The 25,009-nt window shown below is 38.9% G+C and overlaps 1 protein-coding gene across 5 annotated transcripts in view; it reads right to left on the reverse strand.

Annotated features, from left to right (window-relative positions):
• Ptprb (protein tyrosine phosphatase receptor type B) overlaps positions 1-25,009 on the reverse strand; it is a 142,256-nt gene that overhangs the window by 80,028 nt on the left and 37,219 nt on the right. For all 5 annotated transcript variants that reach the window (XM_045153608.1, XM_045153609.1, XM_012948904.2 and 2 more), the window contains 6 exons: positions 13,466-13,744; positions 11,817-12,074; positions 9,509-9,772; positions 7,421-7,690; positions 4,183-4,443; positions 728-994 (listed from right to left, as the gene is read on the reverse strand). In XM_045153608.1, coding sequence (XP_045009543.1) covers positions 728-994; positions 4,183-4,443; positions 7,421-7,690; positions 9,509-9,772; positions 11,817-12,074; positions 13,466-13,744 — 1,599 coding nt within the window. The remainder of the gene's footprint in view (positions 1-727; positions 995-4,182; positions 4,444-7,420; positions 7,691-9,508; positions 9,773-11,816; positions 12,075-13,465; positions 13,745-25,009) is intronic.

The following is a 25,009-nucleotide window of genomic DNA, read 5'->3' on the forward strand; positions in this document are numbered from 1 at the left end:
TCAATTTTCCGGGTGCTAACTTACTCTCCGTTGGAGAATCTGCTTCTCTTTTCCAGATAGATGCAGATCCTAAGAAGAGAGCTGCCCCAACATACCTCAAAAGGGGCCCGACTGAAACTAAGGACAACTGGCGAAATAAGCAAGGGTGATGTTTTCCTGTGAACCGGATACCAGCACAAAGGGGAAGGAGATCAATGCAGAGAAAAATCAACTCCTACCAAATCAGAGAGCCAAAGCCTCAGAGGCCCCCAACACCTCAGCACTGAAGCAGACCAAAAATGAACCCAACATGGCTTAGGGAAATCTTGCGGAAGAGGGGGCGTAAAGAATGTCAGAGTTACATGTTGGGTCATGATTTGCAGAGACATTTATCATACTAATAACTGTGGGCTAACTCCACAATGCACGACCCATTTTCATTAACAAGGAGGGTCTAATGGGAGGGGGTAGATCACAGATGAGCCTAAATAATGGTACCAAACTGCCTGTATTTACTGAAAAGAAAACTAATAAATTAAATTAAAAAAAAAAAGAAACAAGTTCAGTATTTTCTTATTCTCAGGCACTAACCAGTTTCTATTCCATATACCTTTTGGACTGGAAACCGAGCTTGTAGGAAGAAAAGAGAGGGGTCTATTTTTTTAGCATGTTTTTAGCATTCTGTTGGAGTGGGTGTTCCACGTACTTTGATATTACAGAATTACAAACACATTGCCCCAATTCTTACCTGTTCTTCCTTCCATCACCACTTGTCGGGAAGAGACCCCTCCACTCACTGTGGTTACTACCACAGAGTAGAGGCTGCCCGACTTCAGAGAGTGGAAGCTGTATCGGTTGGTCTTACTGGAGACACTCTCATTTTTGATGACCACATTTTCATGGATTAGTAAAACTTGGTATATGTCTACATCTCCCGGTGCTGCCGTCCAGTTAGTGAACAGACTACTGGTCATCCCTTGGTTGGCTACAGTCAAATCAGTCACTTGGGCAGGCACTAGAGTACAATAAACAGAAGACAAAACAAATCGCTCTTTGTTGCCTGAAGGAAATGTAAGAATAAGGGGTCAAAAAGGGAAACATACTTAAAACTGCTAAAAAAATAGTTTTGCCACAGACTCTCTACTCCATTTCCTGCATGATGTCTGCAGAATGACTTTTCTGTGGAGCTTCTCTTGCTTTGAGAGCTGCTTTAATGAGCCAAAATTATTTGAGGTCCAGAAATGAGATAATACATGCTTATTCAAGAGCTTTGATATTAAATTTTTAATGGTTTTACTTATTTGAGAGAGAGAGATAGAGGACAGAGAAAAAGAAGCAGTGTGACAGAGAGAGAGAGAGAGAGAGAGAGAATGGGCACACCAGGGTCTCCTGCCACTGCAAGCCAAGTACAGACATATGCAGCGCCTGCGTCTGGATTTATATTGATAATGGGGAATCAAACACTGGACAACAGGCTTTGCAAGCAAGCTATTTTAGCTACTGGGCCATCCCTCCAGCCCTTCAATTTTATATAATGAAGCTTCTGTATTTGAAAACTGCTTATTTATTATGATTTTAATCTGTCCTTATTCTATAAGACTTCAAAGCCATGTGAGCTGTCTAGGCCAGAAGTGGTTAAGGATGGGGTGGTACTGGAAAATTCTATATGCTAGAAATTAGGTTCAGGTCTAGCAAATAGTTTCTACTTTATATTGTCAAAAGGACTATCTTATTGTCTTTAGGGATGAGGAAACTAAATATAAAATGTAACTTTTTAAGTTTATATCACACTGCTGACAATAAACAACTAATATCCAAAACTAATCTTATGACTTTTTTATAACTATTAAGTAGTGCCACTTTCAGCCTATCCATTACCATTCACAGGTCTTGAAGTTGGCACATGGTCTTCTTTGTGCCTCTTCCTTGAACTATAATTATCCAATCAATAAGCATTTTGGCATAACCCTTCTCAAAGTTAACTGACTTTGGATTAAGATACAAGTATATTCATTAAAAATATTTCTTGGCTGGAGAGATGGCTTAGCAGGTAAGATATTTGCCTGTGAAGCCAAAGGACCCAGGTTTGATTCCCCAGGACCCACATAAGCCAGATGCACAAGGGGCACATGTGTCTGGAGTTCATTCACAGTGGCTACAGGCCCTGGTGTGCCCATTCTCTCTGTTTCTTTTCTCTCTCTCTCTCCTTGCAAATAAATAAAATAAAATAAAATAAAATAAAATGCTTCTATATAGCCGGGTGTGGGGGCTCATGCATTTAATCCCAGTACTTGGGGAGGCAGAGGTAGGAGTTCGCCATGAGTTCGAGGCCACCCTGAGACTACATAGTGAATTCCAGATCAGCCTGGACTAGAGTGAGACTCTACCTCAAAAAAACCATAAATAAATAAATAAATAAAAATTCTATACTTGGATTATAAGGGTCCATTATATAGGAAGTAGTAACAGTTTTGAAAAGTTTGAAAAGTTTTTGAAAAAAACAATTTTGAAAAAAAGAACATCTTGACTTTAAAGCAAGCAAATAAATCAACAAGTTTATAATACCAAGTGCTACCTGGTACTCTCTTATTTTGCTAATAAGAATTCAGAGTTTTATAATCTAGCTTTGCATAGTGTCAAATGTCTGGAGTCCCACTACTAGGGAGGCTGAGGCAGAAGGGTATGCAGAAAAGTAGATTAATAGTTCTTACAACCTGAACATACATTTACGATATGACCCAGCAATATGGATATTTGGGAAGATAATAAATAATCCTGAGTCTTTTATAGTATGATGAACTATAATTGTAAAAAACCCCACTCCACTAAATAAACACCCTGGATTAAATATTAAAAAGCATAAATGGAACAAGATATTGCCATAAGAGGCACATGCCTATAATCCAGGCAGTCCAGATGGAGGCAGAAAGATCAAAAATTTAAAGTCATACTTAGCTACCTAGTGAGTTTGAGGCCAGCCTAGGATACATGAAACCCTAAATACCTTCTCCCCACCTCAAAAAAGTGACAAAATAGTTTGCAAGACTGAGAACTAAGTAAAGACATGTCCACACAAAAGTGGCAAAAGTTTGTCCTAGAAACTTTCAGTAAAAAAAATTGAAGAAAGTACTCTAGGATAAAGGAAAATCATCTCACTTGGAACTTTTGAGATCTAGTAAAGGAAATGAAGGAACAAGTAGGCAATTGTTTGACAGAGCTAAAGAAATATTGATGGCCCAAACCATTGATATTTTGTAATATTTAAAGGGAAAAATAAGATATAGGATAACAGCATATAAATTAGAAAGGGAAATTTTGATGAGAATATTTCTTATTTCACGAAGAAAATAAATAATAGCAATTCTAAGAGCTCATCACTGCATCTATCTACCCACCAAATGGGCACTAGTACTCATGTATTTATTTCCCAGATGACATGAATTTAAATTATCCATTTTCCTTTATTTTATTTTTTTAATAAGACAGAGAGAGGGAGAGAGAGAGAGAGAGAGAGAGAGAGAGAGAGAACCAGGGCCTCTGACTACTGCAAGCAAATTCCAGACACGTGTGCCGCCTTATGCACCTGTGCGACCTTGCACATGCATCACCTTGTGCATCTGGTTTATGTGGGATCTGGGGAGTCGAACATGGATTCTTAGGCTTCATGGGCAAGCACCTTAAGTAGCAAGCCATCTTACCAGCCACCATGCTCCATTTTAAAGCAAGTGTTTCATATGTGCCCCAGTACCATCCTATACATCTGCTCACAGAAATGACAGCAGCATTTCTTCCATCTTTCCAACATCAGCATTCCATTCTCTTCTAGATGTTCCCATCAGCATAAAACATACTCTTATTTCTTTTGTAATTAAAAATAATGCTTTTAATCATTCTTCCTCATCTCAATGCTGCCCTATTTCTATGTTCTCTTCCAAAAACAGAAAACAGCAACAACAAAAAATTCTTGGTAGGATTGTTCTCAGCTCTATTTCAATTTTCGTAAAATAAACCTAAGGAAAATGAAGAGAAGGAACTACTAAAGATAAGAGCTGAACTTTGTAAAATAGTACAATGGAAAAGCGCAATAAAAATGCCAAGTCCATGACAGGCATAATGGGCACTTACCAAACATTTGTGAATTGCATGTTAAATCATTCAGCAGACAGAACACTGTAAAAGTATAAAATTCATGAAGAGGATTACCTGTTCTTCCTTTAATTGAAGAGGAATTTTTTAAATCTCCACTAATACTGGTGACTGTAGCCGTGTACTTTCGCCCAGGGACCAGGTCTGTAAAAGTGAATTCTTTGGCATCTTTGGAGAGCGACTTGTGGATAAGTAAGAGATCTTGGTAGGCTAGTGAAATGATGTATTTCTCCCACTCGGCTACAGGGGCTTGCCACATGATGCCCAGTGAGGTTTCATTGGCATGTTTGACACGAAGCTGGAGGACAGCCAGGGGAACTGAGGAAGAAGCAATGAAGACTTGAGTCACTGGCTGACGCAGGTATAGCCGTGGAGAATGCTGTCCAGAGCTATTCTCTTCCATTCTCATGAGGGTTCCAGCTCAACACATGCTTTCTAAATGCTAACACAATTTAATGAACGCTTGTCACATAAAACTTGTGCTTGCCATGAAAATGTGAAGACCTGAGTTCAGGTCTCAAGACTCATAAAAATATTTGGGTGGGGGCACACTCCTGTAATGTCAGTGGTAGGGAGGCAGGGACAGAAGAGTCCCTGGAGCCTTACTAGATAGCGAGTCTAGCTGAATCAGTAAGCTCTAGGTTCAGTGAGACACCCTGTCTCAAAAACTAAACTAAGGTGGAGAGCCTGATATTGACCTTTGGCCTACACATACACACACACACACACACACACACACACACACACACACTCACTCACTACTGTTCATATAACATAGCCATAAATAAGGATTCAAAAGAATACTATTGGGAAATACTTTGCTGAAAGAGTCAATATTTTGGCCACATTCCACTAAAGTTCATCTCCCCTCCCTATGTATTGTGGAAATTTATTTATTTATTTAGAGAGAGAATGAATGTATGGGTATTCCAGGGCCTCCAGCTACTGCAAATGAACTCCAGATGCATACATCACCATGTGCATCTGGCTTACATGGATTCTGGGGTGTCAAACCTGGGTCCTCTGGCTTCAAAGGCAAGTGTCTTAACCACTGAGCCATCTCTCCAGCCCCTTGTGGAAACATTTAACACAATTCTGTCACCACAAAACCATAAGGAATAGTTTATGCTTGAATATTTACTGGGAGTGAGAGTATGTATTTCCCTCACAGTTTAGAAAGGCCAAGACCCTCCCCTTATTTCTGAACAGAGGACACTGTTGTGACAAGGGAAAAGGCAAGTGGGAAGTAACATCATTAAAGATAGCCTTCATCCAGAGAACCATAACTGCTTTCATTAGTTTCTAGGAGACATTGTTTATAGCACAGTATTAGCCCCACAGAGTAATAGGGAAACTAGATTATAAAAGAATCAAATGTGTACAACTATATTTTGAATTTTGATTCTAAGGCAATTTCTATTATTATAAGCTACTGGAACTCTAGCTTTTTTTTTCAACATAAGGAAATAATTTGATCTTTGTTTAAGGCTTACTTTAAGTTACTTTATTCAACACCTGGTGGTGTGGTTTAAACAATATTCTCCTGGAGCGAACTCTTCCTGCAATGGCCCGAGGTGTCCTGTGAACATGAACCATAAACCCCACAGAAATCAGGCAAATCAAGAGGTTTAAATGTTTTTATGTTCACTCTAATAACTGTGAAACTTCCCAGGTCATCAATTGTTTGTATACCTGAAAGTATACCTAAAAGCCACCAAGTATGTGAAAGATGTCACTTTAAAGAAGTGGTATGTGCCTTTCTGGCTGGATAGTGGTGGGATAGGTATGTCCAGACCAAACAGTGTAGCTGGACACAGGGTCAGTTGCACCAAAAGAATTTTTTGCTGCACATGCCTAAAAATGCAGAGTGTTGCTCAGCTGGGGGCTTTATCTGCTCTGAACAATCTCCAGGTGCATGAAACACTCAAGATGCGTTACTTGTAGAGCTCATGGTCCTGTCAAGTCTCACGTGAGTCCCACTGCCACATGGAAGTGATCCTTATTTAAAAAGGAATAAATTGTCCCTAGACTAGAGGAAGAGACATAAAACAAAGAGATATCCCAGAAGAAGTCAAAGAAAGATCACAAAATAAATGCAAGTAAAAGTAAAGAAAAAAAATTTCTAAGAATTCTGCCAGCATGGGGCGAATTGACTTCCCAAAGTTCCTTCATCTTACATTTCCATGTTATTTGAACTAAGTGATTAAGCACTGGGGATGACAAAGATGCCCATCTTGTGAAAGTCGGAAGTGGATTTGTTTAAGTGGGATGGGTCTTTGGCTGTCATCCCCTGGATAGAGACATTTGGAAGAGGACAAGCCTATACTGAAAGCCAGATGGTGAGCTAACCCCTATTTCAATCCTTCCATTTGACATTCTTCAAATAAGAGCATAGAATTAATGCAGTTATTTCCTTATCAACAGTCTAAACTAAGATGATATCTGGTCATTCACTTGAAATATAGGAATTCTTAGCTGGGCTTGGTGGCGCACGCCTTTAATCCCAGCACTCGGGAGGCAGAGGTAGGAGGATCACCGAGAGTTCAAGGCCACCCTGAGACTACATAGTGAATTCCAGGTCAGCCTGAGCCAGAGTGAGACCCTACCTCGAAAAACCAAAAAAAAAAAAAGAAAAAGAAATATAGGAATTCTTGTATCACAAGAATTATCATGGAAATTTTGCACTTGGAAGAGCTTCTGATCAGCCAGATTTCATGTGGCACTGGGGACCAAATCCAGGACTTTGTGCATGTTAGGCAATTACTCTACCAACTAAGCTACATGGCCATCTCTGGATGTTTGATCTTTATTGTCATATTGTATCTCCTTATTCCCCATGGGGTTGTGGGTTATGTCTTTCTTTTCTATAAAACACCAGAGTTACTAGGGAAGGAACTTTTGATATTCTAATTTGACCAAATTAAATGGTAGAAACTCTGCTAGCCTGAAAGTGTATAATATATAAAACTCAGAGAGGCTGGTGAGATGGGTCAGTGGTTAAGGTACTTACCTGCCTTGTGATCAGGGTTCTGTTCCCCAGTGCCAATGTAAAACCAACTGAGTGGCGCCTGCATCTGGAATTCATTTGCAACAGCTGGAGGCTCTAACGTGCTCACTTGCGCTCTCTCTCCTCCCTTCCTCCCTTTCTGTTTATCTTTCTCGCCATGCAAATAAATAAATCATAAATAAATTGATAAATTTAAAAAAAAAAAAGAATCAGGGCGCACCAGCACATGGTGGTTATCTTGGACAGGAACAAGCTCCATCCGTCATGAACACCTTCGTATGTGCTTACCTGTCCGGCCTTGGCAACGCACCGAATTCCTCAGATTTCCACTCTCAACAGCGACTTCTATCTCATACTGTCTTCCTGGGATAAGCCCCACGTTGTCCATGGCGTAGTGTGTTTCCTCCTTTCCCACGGTGGTGTTGAGGAGCACCCCAGAGTCATTGAAGAGCAGGATGCGGTACTGCTCCCAGTCTCCAGCAGGGGGCGACCAGCTCACTACAAGGGACCTCATCCAGCCATTGTTGTTTGTCTCTAGATTCCCCACTTTGTCTGGAACTAAACAATGACATGATATCAAGAAGGTGCTAAAAACCCAAGGTAAGAACACATTTACTTTCCATGGGCAAAAGCAATCCAGGACCTTTCTATCCTTTCTTACTGTTTGTGGAGGAGGGAAAGTGAGTATTCTGCTTTCACCAAAGGTGCAGCCAATGGTAACTTGACATTTGACACTCAAGGCATGTATGGGAAAATCATCTTGGTGATGAAATACTTATGTAGTCTTCTGCACCCCTGTTCAAAATACAGTGACATGAGTGCTGTTTTCCATTGGTTGCATGGGAATCATCCAGGCATTGCTTTTAAGTGTCAACAACAGATTTAGCTTCTTTTGGAAAAGACACTGGTTGTTATAGCCATGAAACAGTCCTCTTTATTTTTTTTCAACTAAAAAGAACAATACTCTTGAAATATCACTCTGACCATATTATTGTTTATAAACATTCAGAATATCCCCCAAAATGACTGACTATAAGACATCATCAGTCCCTTCACTTGCACTTGTGGCCCCTCAGGTTTAGACTCCACCCTCTGCTGTCCTTCTGGGTCCTAACACGTGACTTCTCCCTGACTCCACCCTCTGCTGTCCTCCAGAGTCCTAATATGTGACTGCTCCCTGACTCTGAGTGGCATCTGCTGTCTGGTACCAGCTTCATTTGTTCTCACCATTCCTTCCATCTCTTGTAGGCTTCCTTCTTTTTCCTCTTCATCTGCCAAGAAGCTCACACTCTCTAGGTCCCACTTTTAACCCGTTTCCTCTAAGCTTTTACTGAGCTGAAGAATTTTGTTTTCTTTCCTTTGGACCATATAGCTCTTCCTTGAGTTCTCCAATAGCATAGCGACTGTATTCAAACCACTTGGTTTCAATTCTGATCCTACTATCTCCTGGTTGGGTGACTATGAACAGTTTGGCTCTATCTGTAGAATGTCTGCAATAACAGCACATCTCTCATCTCACAGTGTTTTTGTGAGAAATAAATGAATTAGTAGGTGTGAAGCATTTATCCAGTACCTGATACATTAACATGTCAGTCATTACCATCACGAAAAGTAATTATTTTTGAGCACGTATGTCTGTGCATTTTACATCTTTGGTTAAAATGCAACCTCTTTTAAGCAAGGGATGGCAGACTTTTTCTGTATGGGATGGCTAGTAAATATTTCAGGCTTCACAGGCCACATATGGCTTTTGTCTCACATTTTCTCTGGTATTTTAATTAAGTACATAAATAATTCCTGAAATATTGCACTCTTAGCATGGGGCAATACAAAAATAAACCACCCATCCGATTTGGCTATAGGGTGTATTTTGTATAACCCTGACTTAAAACAACAGCATGTCATACCCATTTTAACAATGTCCAAGGCTCGTGATATAGTAATTTATTTCACATAAGGTAGTGAATGAGTGTTTGGTGATATAAATCAATACAATAATTTGTGGAAATCATGGTTAAGGGTAAACTGGGCTTTATTATAAGCACAGGCCAGAAATATCTCCTCACTGATATTAATGCTTATACATTCATGCTAAATAAGCAAAGCTGCCTGAGAAAGCAGAGGCAGAGGCAATATGAATGTCACTCAGGAATTCAAACACATTTGATTAAATAACTCAAATGAATACAGCCAACCTTGTGCTTTACTATGGGTTTGGGTTCTAGTCCACAGTTCTATAGTCACAAAGCCTTATTCTCAATCATACAGACCCTACTTACCAGGCAGGAAAAGGAGCTTCTATCTACCTTTTTTTTTGTCCTATGGATTAGAGAATAATCCAGGCAACCAAAGAATATTCTGGAGGCTAGAACTCACCTGTTCTACCCTCTGCCATCTTCTGAGCAGACAGTTCTCCAGAGAGAGAACTGATGCTAACTTGATAAAGCCGTCCCGGGGCCAAGTCCTTAAAGTGAGTTTCAGTGACCCAAGGCTCTAATATTCTGCTTTCCTTGGCAGCCCCTTGGTGAGACAGGGTGATGTTGTAGGAATCAACATCTCCAAAAGGTCTTTGCCACTTGACTTTTAGAGAGCTCAGACTGCCATCATTAGTCACCTTCAGATTTGAGACTTCCATGGGAGCTAATTAACCAGAATGGAAAAGAGATTTTACTCAACATATTGTATCCTACCAGTGGTCAAATTTTGACCAACATCTTAATCCTTACAAGCATTTTTTTCTAAGCACTTTTAAAATTTATTTTATTGGGGGGGGGGGTCATGAACATACCAGACATTTCTGCCACTACAAGCTCCAGACACATGTATCACTTTGTGTGCCTGGCATTATTTGAGTACTGGAAAATTGAACCCTGGGCCAACAGGGTTTGAAAACAAGCATCTTTAACTGCCGACCCATCTATTCAGCCCTAAGGTCTATTCTTTCATCAGGAAAAAAAAATTACAATCACTGACCGCACAAAAATAATACTGTAAACCCCAGGAAGGCTTATGCTCTGTACAAAAGCAAATCCTGCCAGTGAGGCTGAGATTCTAAGTGGGCCTTGGTCAGCTCTCCTTGGAATTCTGGACAGTTCTCTGTCAGTCTCACTGTGACTGCTATTGGTTGCTGGCAAATGAAATTTGATCAGAATACCTTCAGTGGTCCTTTCCAATGCTGAAGTTATTTAGGGAGAATGCACAAAGATGCATGGCACCTGCATTATGCATATGTGTGCTTATATGTTTAATAATATCAACTACATAACAAGTAGGTTGATCAATTGATTGGTATTTAAACAATTTATATAGTAAAATACTTTCAATGACCTCATGTTACTATTTCATCAAAGGAAAAATGATGCCAATGGAGATATGCTTTGATGAATATTTTTTCCTAACTTTTCAACATATGCTAATTTTGAGCCTCACTACTGGCACAATATAAATTAATGTAGTTTCATTAGAAGAATGACAATAGTTCAGTGATTTTTCATAGAGAAGTTACAAGTGTAATTTTTCCATCCTCCTTGTGAGACTAAGTCCCACTCTGTAGCACAGGCTACCCTAGAACTCATGATCCATTTATCTCAGCCTCCCTAGTGCTGGGGTTACAGGACTGCATCTGGCTCTGATTTGCTCTTAAAAAATGCATAAATAGGGTTGGACAGATGGCTTAGCAATTAAAGGTGTTTGCTTGTAAGCCTGAGGGCCCAGGTTCGGTTCCTCAGTACCCATGTAAAGCCAGATATACAAAGTGACACATGTGTATGAAGTTTGTTTGCAGTGGAAGAAGTGCTGGTACACCAAATACTCTCTCCCTCTCTTGCTCTCATATACACCCACCCCCCACACACATACTTTCCCTTAAGTAAATAAATAAGTAATTTTTAATCCATAAATAACTCTTAAGATATCTGGCACATTTTTGTTAGGAATATTTACAAGTTTTTAAGGTATGTTACAAAAGATAGGTGAATAAATAGGTGTCCCTCCATCTTTCCCATTAGCCTTCTATGGTTCCAGAAACTCTCACCAGTTAAATGATTTCTAAGGCATCACATAGTTAAGTTAATTTTAATATTGAATAACTTATAAAGAGAAGATACTCATGAACAATTATGCCTATTAAAATATTCAAACCTACTATGATGTAATCTCCAAGAAAGCACATGCTTTGTTTATCTTGAATGTTGCTACTCTGCAATGCCTAACATACAGTTTACATTCAAGAAATACTGATAAATGAATCAATGAATGGAGTATCCATTAGTACTGAATGTTACTAGTTTATTCACTTGTAGTTAGGCTGTGAGAATGAGTCCCATGTCATATTTTCTAGAATAGAGGATTTTGCCACACGGAGTAGGTCTACATAAAAGCCGAGAAGACTAAGACTGGTTCATTGTGAGTGATGTTACAAAATGCCTATGAAAGAGCCAGAAGTAGGGAAACTTGGCTAGGAGAGGGGTGTATCAGCAACCACGTACTTCAAAACGTTGCCAGTGGCTGTTTGAACTTTAGAATAAAAGTCATTGTCTGCATTAAAGTGGAAATGTATCAAAGCCTATAACTTATATAAATTTTAATTTGTCCACTCTTGCCATCATTATTTCAAATAACTAAGTGAACCTGATTTAAACTTGGTTTGTGCTTAATGTTTGCTTATCTAAAGAGAAAAACTTACCTGTCCTGACTAGTTGCCACTTGTAGTTTTGCAGTCCTGCAGCTACGGTCACAATACTGAGGTTATAAAGGTGGCCAGGTGTCAGCCCATGAAAAGCATAAGATGTATCATGTTTGTCCACATTACTGTCTTGAACTATAGTCCCTTTATCCATGAGAATCAGCCAGTATCGCTCCACATTCCCATAACCATGGGACCAGGAAATCAGGAGAGAAGTGGGTTTTGTAGAAATGCCAATATCTTTCACTGGAGAGGGCGCTAGTAAGACAAAGTGACCATCATTCATAATTCCCTGATAGAGAATACACATATCGCCTTAGAGTTTACACATTCATCTATGCTTCTCTGTATGTCTTAACTTATACCATAGAAATAATAAATGGTGACACTTGAGATTTAACTGGAATCTTCATTAATGATCTTTTCAAAGTCCACAGATTAAAGCTATATCATAGTTGACTTTTCTCTCTCCCCTCAATAGCTATGATGGTAGTTTTTGCCAATGCACTATAACATATCTTAGCAGTAAATGGAAGAGACAAAGAACTATAGGACATGGAAAAATGGAAAGAGAGAGTGAAAGTGAGAGCAAATGGCAAGAAAAGATATGCATCTTCTGGGTGGAGACAGTAATACACTGTGACATCATGATATGTAGGTGGACCAGATGAGCCTTTTTTTGTTGCTGTTAGCATATCAAGGAGGCAAAGGCTTGTTTAAAACATGAATATTTAGAAAACACCAGACCAATGTTATGAGAGGAAATATACAAAGAAAAAGCATTTAAAAATTAAATCTGGGGCCGGGCATGGTGGCACATGCCTTTAATCTCAGCACTGAGGAAGCAGAGGTAGGAGAATAGCTGTGAGTTTGAGGCCAGCCTGAGACTACATAGTGAATTCCAGGTCAGCCTACACTAGAGTGAGACCATACCTCAAAAATTTAAAAAAAAAAAAAAAAAAAAGGTTGGGGACATAAACTTGGAAAGGAAGGCAGAAGAAAATCCTGTTTCCTAGGATTTGAATGAGAAGGGCTTTTGGAAAGTACTTGCTTTAAATTGGAGAGAAATTCATTTCCCAAGAAATCTCATGATTAATTCAAAGTCACACTTGCACTTTGTGCTGGTGACCCTTATCCTGTGCTTGGCCCAGTCTTTCCACAATGTCACCCAATCTCTTCTTTTTTTTTTAAATTTTTTATTTATTTATTTGAGAGCTACAGACACAGAGAGAAAGACAGATAGAGAGAGAGAGAGAGAGAGAGAGAGAGAGAGAGAGAATGGGCGCGCCAGGGCTTCCAGCCTCTGCAAAAGAACTCCAGACGTGTGCACCCCCTTGTGCATCTGGCTAACGTGGGACCTGGGGAACCGAACCTTGAACCGGGGTCCTTAGGCTTCACAGGCAAGCGCTTAACCGCTAAGCCATCTCTCCAGCCCCCAATCTCTTCTTAAAATGGTCGCTAACCTGTTTTGTATGGCTACCTTCATTCCTTGAACAGCATATAATTTTAAAGGTTTCATAGAGGGCTGGGGGACAGAACTCAGCGGTAGAAGTGCTTGCCTGGCATACACAAGGCTCCCCGGCATCACGAGGAAAGAAGAAGAAAGAAAGGCATGATAAACTATTAACTACAGACAATGCAGGTCGTACCTGTTGATCCATTGGTATAGACTGTGAAGGAACGCTTCTCTCCAGAAACAGTTGTGATGGCAATATTATAATTATTACCAGCAGTGAGGTTCAAAAATGTATATTTATTCCGTGATGTGCTTTCTTGGACTTGGACCCCTTGTATCTTTTGATTATTATCATTAAATAATTGCACCTCATACCAGGTGACTTTTCCAGGAGCGGGAGTCCACCAAACCTGGAGGCTGGTTGAGGTGGTCTTCTCCGTATTGACTTCAAGCCTAGCAGGAGGCAACGGGTCTGTAAGGCAATGACAGAAAACTCAGCTAGCAGACTCATGAAGTGACTTCTTATTCTGCTATAGCCTACCTCCATTTTCCTTAAAACCTTAACAAATCTGCAGCTGTGAGACAAATTGGCCTGTTACTTCACTTTCAAACCTACCATTTCATTTTCCTATAAGCACCACAAGCTAACCAATTGTGCTACTGGAGTTTCCATATTGCCTTTTCAGAAAACACCTGCTTAGCCACTAGACATATAAATTGCTTTTTCTAGGAAAAGTTTGTGTTAAGGTAGTTCTGTTCTTGATAATTCAAGGAAGGTTATAGTTTCTTTGGCTTGTAGGTTAAGCAATCTTTTCAAATTTAGCAAGGATCCAGGTTTTGCCTCATTAAATATGAAAGATCTGAACAGAAAATACAGATTATTAATAAACTGCTTGAAATTTGTGCTGAACGTTTGCATATGTTGTGAATTTTTTTATATTTATTTATTTACTTGAGAGTGGCAGACAGAGACCGAGAGAAAGAGGAAGGAATGGGCATGCCAGGGCTTCCAGCCACTGCAAACGAACTCCAGACACATGCGCCCCCTTGTGCATCTGGCTAACGTGGGTCCTGGGGAACTGAGCCTCGAACCAAGGTCCTTAGGCTTCACAGGCAAGCGCTTAACTGCTAAGCCATCCCTCCAGCCCGGTTGTGAATTTTTGGTGTCATCTACGTACAACTTTGGGTGGTTTTTAGTTGACAGATGACCACAGAAGATACACATCTGATTATGATCTTAAGATAGGTTTGTTTGTTCACTAAGTGGATTCTTCTAAAAGTTGTAGTTTGCTATATGCCTAGATTTTTAGAATCTTAGTTCTAGGGTATGCTGGAAGTTGCAAGTCCTCAGAGTGGGTGAGAAGGGAATGTTCTGCACCTAGAAAGGCACATCTTTCCAGTTGTCAAAGTCAGGGGTGAATTTTGGGGGTGAGGTGGGAAGGCCTTCCTTGCCTATGCTGAAGCCTCAGCACAGAACTCAAAGCGGGACAGAGGTACATTTGGGTGGATGGTTCATGAGCAGCCTTTCCTTTGATACTGTGAGGATGGAATCTGTGAAATTAGGCTGTCCTCATTTTGAATGCTAGTGGCATAACTACTGAGAGACATGTGCATGAGAAATTTTTAGCAATTCTACATAGCCCTTGGCCTAGAAAATAGGATCAAGTTATTGGAAAGCAACTTTTAAAGGTTAAGCCAGATAGTTTAGTGACATAGTAATTAATCTAGGGTTTTGCTTATAACACAGGGAACTATGGATTTTATTAGAACAGAATATGTTCACTGGGAATTATCATAACTATGACAGTAAATAAATTAACTCGCTTTTATATTCAAAAGGCAATTGTAGTCAGATGTGGTGGCACACACCTTTAATACTAGTACTCAGGAGACAGGGGTAGGAGGATTGCTGTGAGGTCAAGGCCAGCCTGAGACTGTATAGTGAATTCCAGGTCAGCTTGGGCTAGAGTAAGACCCTACCTCAAGAAGCCAAAAAGCCAACAAAAAGGCAACTGTAGATAGACAGCTCATAAGAATATGGGTGAATAAGACAGTATAGGTTTCATGCACCTATGAAATCCTATGTCTTTAAGTTTTATACTATGGTTAATGTGACTACATTATTCTGCAAAATTAACTATGTCATAGAACATTTTACAATATTAATAATAGTATACACATTAACTAATAAGGAAACTACAACGTCTACTTAGACAAACAGCTCAAGGCATAGGTGAGGTTGGAAAACAAACATGCATGGTTCTCACCGTACTGCAGCCCTCAAGTTTACCTGAAGACTCGATGTCAAAGCCCAATGGCCTGAACTTGAATTGTGTACAATTTAGTAGTTGTAGACTTTGGCAGTTTGTTAAGCAACCTTCCCATGACTGAGTTTCTCCTCCATGCAATGCTGACAATCACACTCTTTTACTTTTTAAAAAATTTAGTTATTTGATACAGAGAGAATGGGAGACAGAGAGAGGGGGAGACAAACAGAGGGGGAGACAGAGAGGGAGAGAATCGGTGCACCAGGGCCTCTCGCCACTGCAAATGAACTTCAGACACATGTGCTACCATGTGCATCTGGCTTATGTGGGACCTAGAGAATCAAACCTGGGTCCTTAGGCTTCACAGGCATGTGCCTTAACCACTAAACCATCTCTCCAGCACCAACACCACCACCCCCATCACACTCCTTTAAGAGAACTGTTAACCTCTGTGTTCCATGGGGTTTGGAAAATGGAATGAGTGGTCAGCAAACATATTATGCCTAGTTTATCATTAAAAAATGTGTTTTCCATTCAGTCACTGATAACATAGAGGCAAAAGTAGAACCAAAATTAAAGTTTGCTTCCTTCATAAACAAGCTTTGATAAAATCTTAGTACTAGTTTTATGACTCCTAAATACAGTTAAAGAATTCCCAAAGTACTTTATTTTTTCTTTTCATTTTTTGGCTTCTTTGAAAAAGGGTCTGATATAGCACAGGCTGACCCTGAACAGGCTATGTATTCAAGGCTAGCCTTTAGTTCCTGATCCTTCTGCCTCCACGTCCCAGGTGTTGGGATTACAGGTATACACCACAATGCCCAGCCCCCAAGGGAATTTTAGTTGGCAGATTTTGGGTGGGGCTACCATGGGGGGGGGGTAACATTACCTAACTTTTTTAACTTCATTGTCATAATTAAGGAAGATAACTTTCCCTCTTGAATATTTTCTTGTTGCCTGACAAGAATAAGGCATTTTATTATCAGGAGATTCCAATAGCCAACACACCTTAAGAACAATGCAGTTGGATCTAGCTGAGGCCTTTTTGGCAAAGTAGCATTTTTAGGGACAAGGGTGAGAGGGATTTGCTTCCAGTGACAGTTCCATAGGGATTACTTCTGTCATCCATTTCTACTACAAAGTCAGAAAAAAACTTAAAGAAAATGATGTTAGGCTCAGTGCAATCTAAACATACAGAATCTGCAAAATATGAGCCGTAAAAAAAAAATGAATTTTAAGGTTGCGTGCCTGGAGGGTGAAGTTCAGAAATGTAGACTTTATCTAATCTCTCTGAGCCAGAAAACAAAACAGTCAATCCTTTGTACTTCCGCTAGAACAAAGGAACAATGAGCCAGGGAAGTGCCTGGGCTGCTAGAACCTGCCCTGGAAACAAACACTTAAAGCCCCATTTATGCTGTGATAAAGCCCTGTGCTGGCCGGGGTCCACCACACGCGGTTTTCAGATTCCTTTTTCATCCAAGCACAATGCAAGCTCTACTGTATTTTCAAAAAAGTTTGTGATCTTTGTTAGATACAATTAGATGCTTCTATTTGGGGTGTGAATTTCATGTATATGTATATATGGAGGAGAGAAATGGTAAAAGGATTTTTAATGCTACTTGACAACTGAATTATGTACCTGTAAGTTTCCAATCATATACTTAGAAAATCCAACTTGATTTATATAAGTCATGCTAATGATTAGAGGTACCCATGCATTTATGGTATATTCTAAGGGTGCATTTATAACTGTCTTGTTTTTCTTGCTTATAATTTTTTACACATAGCTACCAATATATTATAAATTATAAAAACTGTTAAAAACCATAAGCCAATACTTCAATCTTAATTAATATATCAAAATTTCTCCTTAGGCACAAATTTAAGATATGTTTGACTTCTTAGTTAAAGACTTGAATATGGACTGTCAAATGCAAAGTGTTCACCTGAAACACCCAGACTGTACTGACATCACCTAGCCCCAGAATTTCATAAGCAGGCTTGATGCCAACCCAATTTTTCTGTTTGCAAAGGAAGACAAAGCTTGGCAAAATTCCTAAACTGAAATGAAATATGTTTTCCTTTTTAAAAAATGTTACTTAGAAAGGAGAAAATTGTATTTTGAATAAAAGTAATATTTACTCTTTTTCTAACAGAGTGAAGTTATTAAATTATTAGTGTTTGTTGATCTAGGAATTTCTAGGCTTCAAATTTGAAATGATTGAATATATTTTAGAAATAAATTTAAACTCATAAATAAGAGTATAGCAAATCTATGTATGGGTGCCAAAAGCACTATAGGACCCACATTTTATCTGCATCAGATCTCATGGTTGCAGTGTGCTTTTTCAGATGGATGAGAGGCTCAGGGACACTAATGGAGGTGCCAGGTAGTACAGCTCAACACCTAATACCTGGATGCAAACTGTGTGTTTATTCTATTATACTTCATTTGTCTTAGCATGGGGAAATGTCCTGAATTGCATATTCAAAATAACCATAAAAATTCAAAATAGGGCTGAAGAGATGGCTTAGCAGTTAAAGCACTTGCCTGCAAAGCCAAAGGACCCAGGTTCATTCCCCTGTACCCATGTAAAGCCAGATGAACTAGATGGCACATGCATCTAGAGTTCCTTTGCAGTGACTAGAGGCTCTGGTGTTCCCATTCTCTCTCAGTCAAATAAATAAATTAAAAAAAATTTTTAAAAATTGAAAAAAATTCAAAATAGATGTTAATGGAAAATTATAGGTGTATTATAGAATTTCTCAGTTAGCAGTTTGGATATTGTAACACACTCACAATGCATAACAACAGTAATGATAGTATATCTAATTCTGTGGCCTTGAAAGTTCCTTAAATGATCTATCATCCATCAGTCTATCTATTATCTATCATCTATCAACCAATCTATCTATCTATCATCTATCTATCAATCAGTCCATTATCTATCATCTATCTATTTATTTTTATGAAAGAAAAGCTAGAGTTTAAGAAATGGTTTTTAATATGAATGTGACCATGGGAATTAGAGTGTAGGGAAGAAGCCGGGCATGGTGGCACACACTTTAAAACCCAGAACTCAGGAGGCAGAGGTAAGAGGATTGCTTTGAGCTCGAGGCCACCCTGAGACTATATAGTGAATTCCAGATCAGCCTGGGCCAGAGTGAGACCCTACCTCAAAAAAAAAAAAAAAAAAAAAAAAGAAAAAGAAAAAAAGAAAAGAAAAGAAAGAAAAGTTTAGGAAAGAGACATGTAACAGAATGACCGAAGTACAGAAGTACACCCCTGAGAGTGGGCACTGGCTTACCCGGAGAGCCCTCCTTTGAAGGTTATTCTATCTATATATTTATTTTGTACTAGATACAAGGAATTAGGTGTTTTTCAATTTTTATTTCCCCTTCCTCTCTTTTTCTCATCCCCCTTTGTGCCCTGCCCTCACCACAGCCTCCTTTCCACCTTCATGCTATTTGTTTCCTTTATCCCTTTCCCTCCTTTCTTGTCACCTCTCTTTCCCCTCTTATGGTCTCCTATCTTGATTTATGGTTGATACTTACATATTATTTACTTACATATAAACATTAAAAGTTAGGACCCACACATAACAGAGAACATGTGATTTTTTGTTGTTGTTGTTGTTGTTACTCTGGGCCTGTGTTGCCTAACATAGCATATTTTTTTTTCCCAGTTCCATCCATTTTTCTGCAAATTCCAAAAATCCATTTTTCCTGATAGCCAAGTAAAACTCCATTGTGCATATGTACCACATATTTCATTATCCAGTCAATGGACATCTAGGATTATTCCATTCCCTAGCTATTGTGAATAGAAAATAGAACATAGATGTGCATGTATCTCTGTGGTAGAATATATAGGCCTTTGGGTGAACCCTACGTTTTTTAAAAAACTCATTTGCAAGCAGAGTGAGATAGAGAGAAGGGAGACAGTCAGAGAGAGTGGGCATGACAGGGCCTCCAGGCAGTGCAAAAGAACTCTAGATGCATGTGCCACTTTGTGCATCTGGCTTTCCCGTGAGTACTGGGGAACTGAATCCAGGTCATTATGTTTTGCAGGCAAGTGCCTTAATTGCTGAGCCATCTCTCCAGCCACTGAGTTAACTTTTAAAATGTTTTTCTTGTTTGTTTCTTTACTCCCTGATTTTTTTTGTCTTTACCTAGGTCTTATTGCCTTGTACTAGTAGGTTTTTTTTTTGTTTTGTTTTTGTTTTCTTGAGGTAGGGTCTCGTTCTAATTCAGGCTGACCTATAATTCACTATATAGTCTCAGAGGTTTTTAAATGTCTTTTTTACTTCATGTCTTCCCTACAGAAGTGCCAAGTAGCCTCCTTGTACATCTCTTCCATCTGCCATCATCATCCTAGCTGGAGCATCAAACACTACGCACCAGCACCCGTTTCAAGACAAAAATCTAAACTTTTTTATAAGGCACTCTTTCAATCTGGATATTATCTCTCTTTCTGCCTTTATCTTTTCTCACTTTTTCATTGTAGCCCAAGAGATCTTTTCGCATATACAGCCAGGTTGTGTGTCTATACAGAAACTGGGATATCATACTAGTTAAAAGCAGGATGGGAGCTCGGTATGGTGGTGCACAACTTTAATCCCAGCACTCAGGAGGCAGAGTTAGGAGGATCGTTTTAAGTTCATGGCCAGCCTGAGCCTCCAAAGTCAATTCAAGGTCAGCCTGGGCTAGAGCGAAATCCTATCTCGAAAAATGACAACAAGGAAGGAAGGAAAGAAGGTAAGAAGGAAGAAAGGAAAGGAAAGGAAGGAAGAAAGAAAGAAAACAGGGTAGATAGGATTATTGTTGGGAAACTACATTTAGTTGGCATTGTACATAAACTGGAATAAACATTCAATGCTTCATATAAAATAAATAAAATAACTGAAAATTTTCTCATGAAAATTAGAGTAAGAATCAGGCAAAATTCCAAACAATTCCAGGTGCAAGATTTTGACAATCAGGAACAAAATGACATAGAAAAGGAACAGCTTAAACTCTAGGCCATTAAGTACATTTCTAGAGAGATAATTTCCTTTGTTACCGCTGCTGACTCTAGTCAGCTTTCTTGCTCAAAGATGAGCAATATATACAAAATATACAAGGCCGATGAGATTTAGCATCTCTATACATTAGATGTAAAATGAAGACACTAAGATACCTATAAAGTTTTAGCAGTCTTGAAATGGAATGACAGAAGGTATCTTCTGCTTCATCATCACCACCATCATCATCATGAACAAGGGTGCAGTCTGCCATCTAATTTTGCTGGGCATCCAGAACTACATATGGACAAGGCTGAGGCCAGTGCTCTGAGCACCTGCCTGCTACTCATGGAGTTAGGGAAAGTGTGGAAGGGCAAACAGTAGGTGAGACGTCACAGAATTGGTAGAGTGCTTGTCTAGCATGCAAGAAGGCCTGGGTTTGTAAAGGCACACTCAGGAGGTCGAGGCAGACAGATGAGAAGTTCAAGGCCATCCTCAGCTATATAACGAGTTAGAGACTACTTTAGGATAAGTAAGACCCTATATGAAAAATAAATATATAAAAGTAAAAAAAAAATGGTGAATTATCAAGGACTTTGATGTTAGCTCTGGGTATATTCTAATAGTGCTGGACACAAGGGTAGCTATAGGCAAGTTATTTTACCCACTTGATCCTCAGCTGTTCATGTTAAATGCACAAGCAATATATATGTTTTAGGGTTGTGTTAAGAGGTCATGGAGATGAAGTGTTAGACAATCCCTGGCACATGATAGGCACTTTGTAAAAGGTAATTGGTGTCGGCACTGCTGCTGCTATTATGGTTAATACAGGGTAATTACCTCTTGTCTGAAACTCTTGGGACCAAAAGTTTTTCAGATTTTGTTTTGTTTTGTCTTTGGGAAAATTTGCATATGCATGATGATATATCTTGAAGATGAAGTCTAAGTCTAAGCATAAAATTCACTTGTTTCATTACAGTATATACTACAAAGGTAATTTTATATACTTTATGTAGTAATTTTGTGCATAAAACATTTCATGATATGGAATTTTCCACTTGTGCCAGCAGATTAGTGGTCAAAAAAATTCAGATTTTGGAGAATTTCAGCTTTTGAAGTGGGATGCTCAACCTACATAGTAATATAGGAAAATATCCATGGCAAAATAGAAAGTAATATTTAAGGGCTGAGGGTCTTAGCTGTGGGCTTCATGAAGGCGATGAACGTCAATAAATTTAAAGGTCAAGTGGGGCTTAAGAATCAGAGCAAAGAAAGGAGTTGCAGTGAGAATGGTGTAAGCTAAAGTAGTCACTTTTAGTGGCTGTTAGAGAACCCCTCCGCACTGAGCTACCCAGACAGCTTACAGAGACTGTAGCACTCTTATCTGTAGTGTCCTTCAGCAGCTCCCCCCCTGCATTTTTTGATAGCCATATCCCAGGCTTTCTCTGTATTATTGAATGAGCTCATGGGTGCAATATAAAAAGAAGGCTCCTTGCCTTGACTTCTGATCTCCATAGTCATGTTATGTAAAATGTATGAGTTCTCACGTGATGTGCACTTCTATATGTGGATATCTAAATGTTATGGAATTTTTGGAGAATATCAATTAAGGTAATTTTATTGTTGTCATGTTTAAAAGTAATTATCTTGTAGAGATTAAATCTAAAATACTTAGAAATGAAATCAAATGACCATGACTTGATTGTTTACATTATATGTGGTGGCGGAGGAGGTGGACACATGAAGTAAGATTCTCCATAAACAAATAATTATTATTAAAGGCAGGTGATAAATGTGTCGTTAATTGATGATACTGTTATTTTTTTTAACTTTCTTATGTGTTGGATTTTTTCCAAAGAGAAAGAAGAAAATAGACAGAATTTAAACAATAACCATTGAAAAACTATTATGTTCATCTTTGTTGCATATTACTTGTTTAAGGGAATGTCTACACCTTAAGTCATGACATTCATACACAAAATGGATGGGACTTTTCCTATTGTATCAGGAAGGTATCTACATTAACCCTTGTGTCCCAGGGCAATCTAGCAAGTTGATATCTGTGAATGGAGAACAAAAATATTTTTTTTTCTTTGTCTCTCATTTTCTCTGACAAATTAAACTGAGTTGCTTCATTCTGTAGAGGTACATCCACTTGATTTTAAGATTCCTGATATATGTGGATATTACACGTTTACATCATATATAAGTATATATATATATATATATATATATATATATATATATATACACATACACATACACATACATACATACATACATATATGGTGAGAAAGAGAGAGCACACACACAAATTATTGGCAGCAAAATACTGAAGTTAAAAGCAAAAGACCAACACAATTGAAAATCAGTAGTGGCTCATAATTTCTTTACACGAAAACTCCTTCAGTCTTCATTCATTATCTAATGTAGGCACAGAATATGCAGACTGAAAATATATCACACTATATTTTGTCCTCTTTAAAAGTTGAATTGAAAAGGAATAAAATACCATGGGATAATTTGAAAGAACCAGTACCAGGTTAAAAATAGTATCCTTGGGCTGGAGAGATTGCTTAGCAGTTAAGGCACATGCCTGTGAAACCTAAGGACCCAAGTTCAATTCTTCAGGTCCCACATAAGCCAGATGCATATGGTGGCACATGCATCTGGAGTTTGTTTGTAGTGGCTGGAGGCCCTGGTGTGCCCATTCTCATTCTCTCTCCTTCAAATAAATAAATAAATAAATAAATACATCTTTAAAAAAACTAGTGTCCCATCTATAGAGAAGTACAAAGACTATTCATGGAACCAGTAGACCACAGACCAAATTCTTGATTATTGAACATAATATGTTAAACAATCATATATTTCATATATATCAGCTATGTGGAGTTGTACAAAATTATGTTAGCTCTTAGAAAGAGCCAAATCCTATCCAACTTGAAAGTCCTACCAGTTAACTTACTATGCACTTAAAGTTTGACAAGATTTATTCCAGGTTTTATGTATGAAATGATTAAAATCCAACAGCCTTATGAAGCAGGCATTATTATTCCATCGTCCTCACTATACAGACTAAGAAACAGCCTTTCTCGGGGAACATTATGGAGGATGGGGTGGGAAGAATGTAAGAGCAGAGCCTGGGGCGGAGTGCTCAGGGGCACTTTCTGGACATGGACATGAACTGGCTGTGGCACCGTGACCTTACAATGGCTGTCATTGCCTGCATGACACCTGCACAATGTTGGGCCCATCAACATTGTGTCACGTATGATGGAGAAGGGCAGAAAAGAAAAATATAAGAAAATAGAAGAGGGACTAGTTGAAAAGAAGAAGGGATTCAGTGGGATGGGATGAAGGAGGGGAACAAAACAATGTAATGGGAGGGATTATACTAAAATACATTATGTACATGTATAACAATGTCAATAAAAGTGAGTTTTTTTGTTGATTTTTATTTATTTATTTGAGAGCAAAAGACAGAGAGAAAGAGGGAAAGAAAGAGAGAGGGAGAGAACAGGTGCACCAGGGCCACCAGCCACTGCAAACAAACTTCAGATGCATGCAACCCCTTGTGCATCTGGTTAACTTGGGTCCTGGGGAACTGAGCCTCAAACCAGGATCCTCAGGCTTCACAGGCAAGCACTTAACCACTAAGCCATCTCTCCAGCCCCCAAAAGTGTTTTTTAAAATATGTTTTATTTACTTATTTATTTGAGAGAGAGAGAGAGAGAGAATGCCAGCACCTCAGCCACTGCAAACAAACTCCAGATGCATGTGGCCCCCTTATGTATCTGGCTTACGTGGGCCTGGGAGAGGTGAACCCAGATTCTTTGGCTTTGCAGGCAAATGGCTTAACCACTAAGCCATCTCTCCAGCCCTGAAAGTGTTTTTTATTTATTTGTTCGTATGTTTTTAAAAAACAGCCCAGGGTGGCAAAAGATGATTTTCCCCAAACAGCTTGGCAGCTACCTTTAGAACTCAACTCTGAATCGTGATTCAACCTATCCCTTTAATTACCTATTCCACAGATTTGCTATGACATAAAATTAAATAATAAACCCTTGGGAGCCTAAGGCAGGAGGACTGCCACAAGTTTGAGAGACCAGCCTGGCTACACAGGGAGACATTATCTAAAACACTTTTTTTTTAAAAGACCTATAAAAACAGTAACCAAAATGGTTAAATAATATGTGGCCAGTAAAATATGTATTTTGTACCTTTGCATATGAAATATAAAAGGTAAAAGCATTTTAATAAAAGCAGAAAAATTCTCTTCCTAGAAATGACAATGACTAGTTCCAGACATGATAGATAATATCATGCAGTAAGAGGCATGGTTCCGAAATCTTACTGCTAATCAACAGCAGAAAAGCAATGGCAACAGCTACCCAATCACAGTGTGCCTTGGTTCACATTGGTAAGTAAAAGACACAGTAATCCCGTTCCATCCTCTAAATTCTG

Source organism: Jaculus jaculus, chromosome 6, assembly GCF_020740685.1.
Source record: "Jaculus jaculus isolate mJacJac1 chromosome 6, mJacJac1.mat.Y.cur, whole genome shotgun sequence".
Taxonomy (NCBI): Eukaryota; Metazoa; Chordata; class Mammalia; order Rodentia; family Dipodidae; genus Jaculus; species Jaculus jaculus.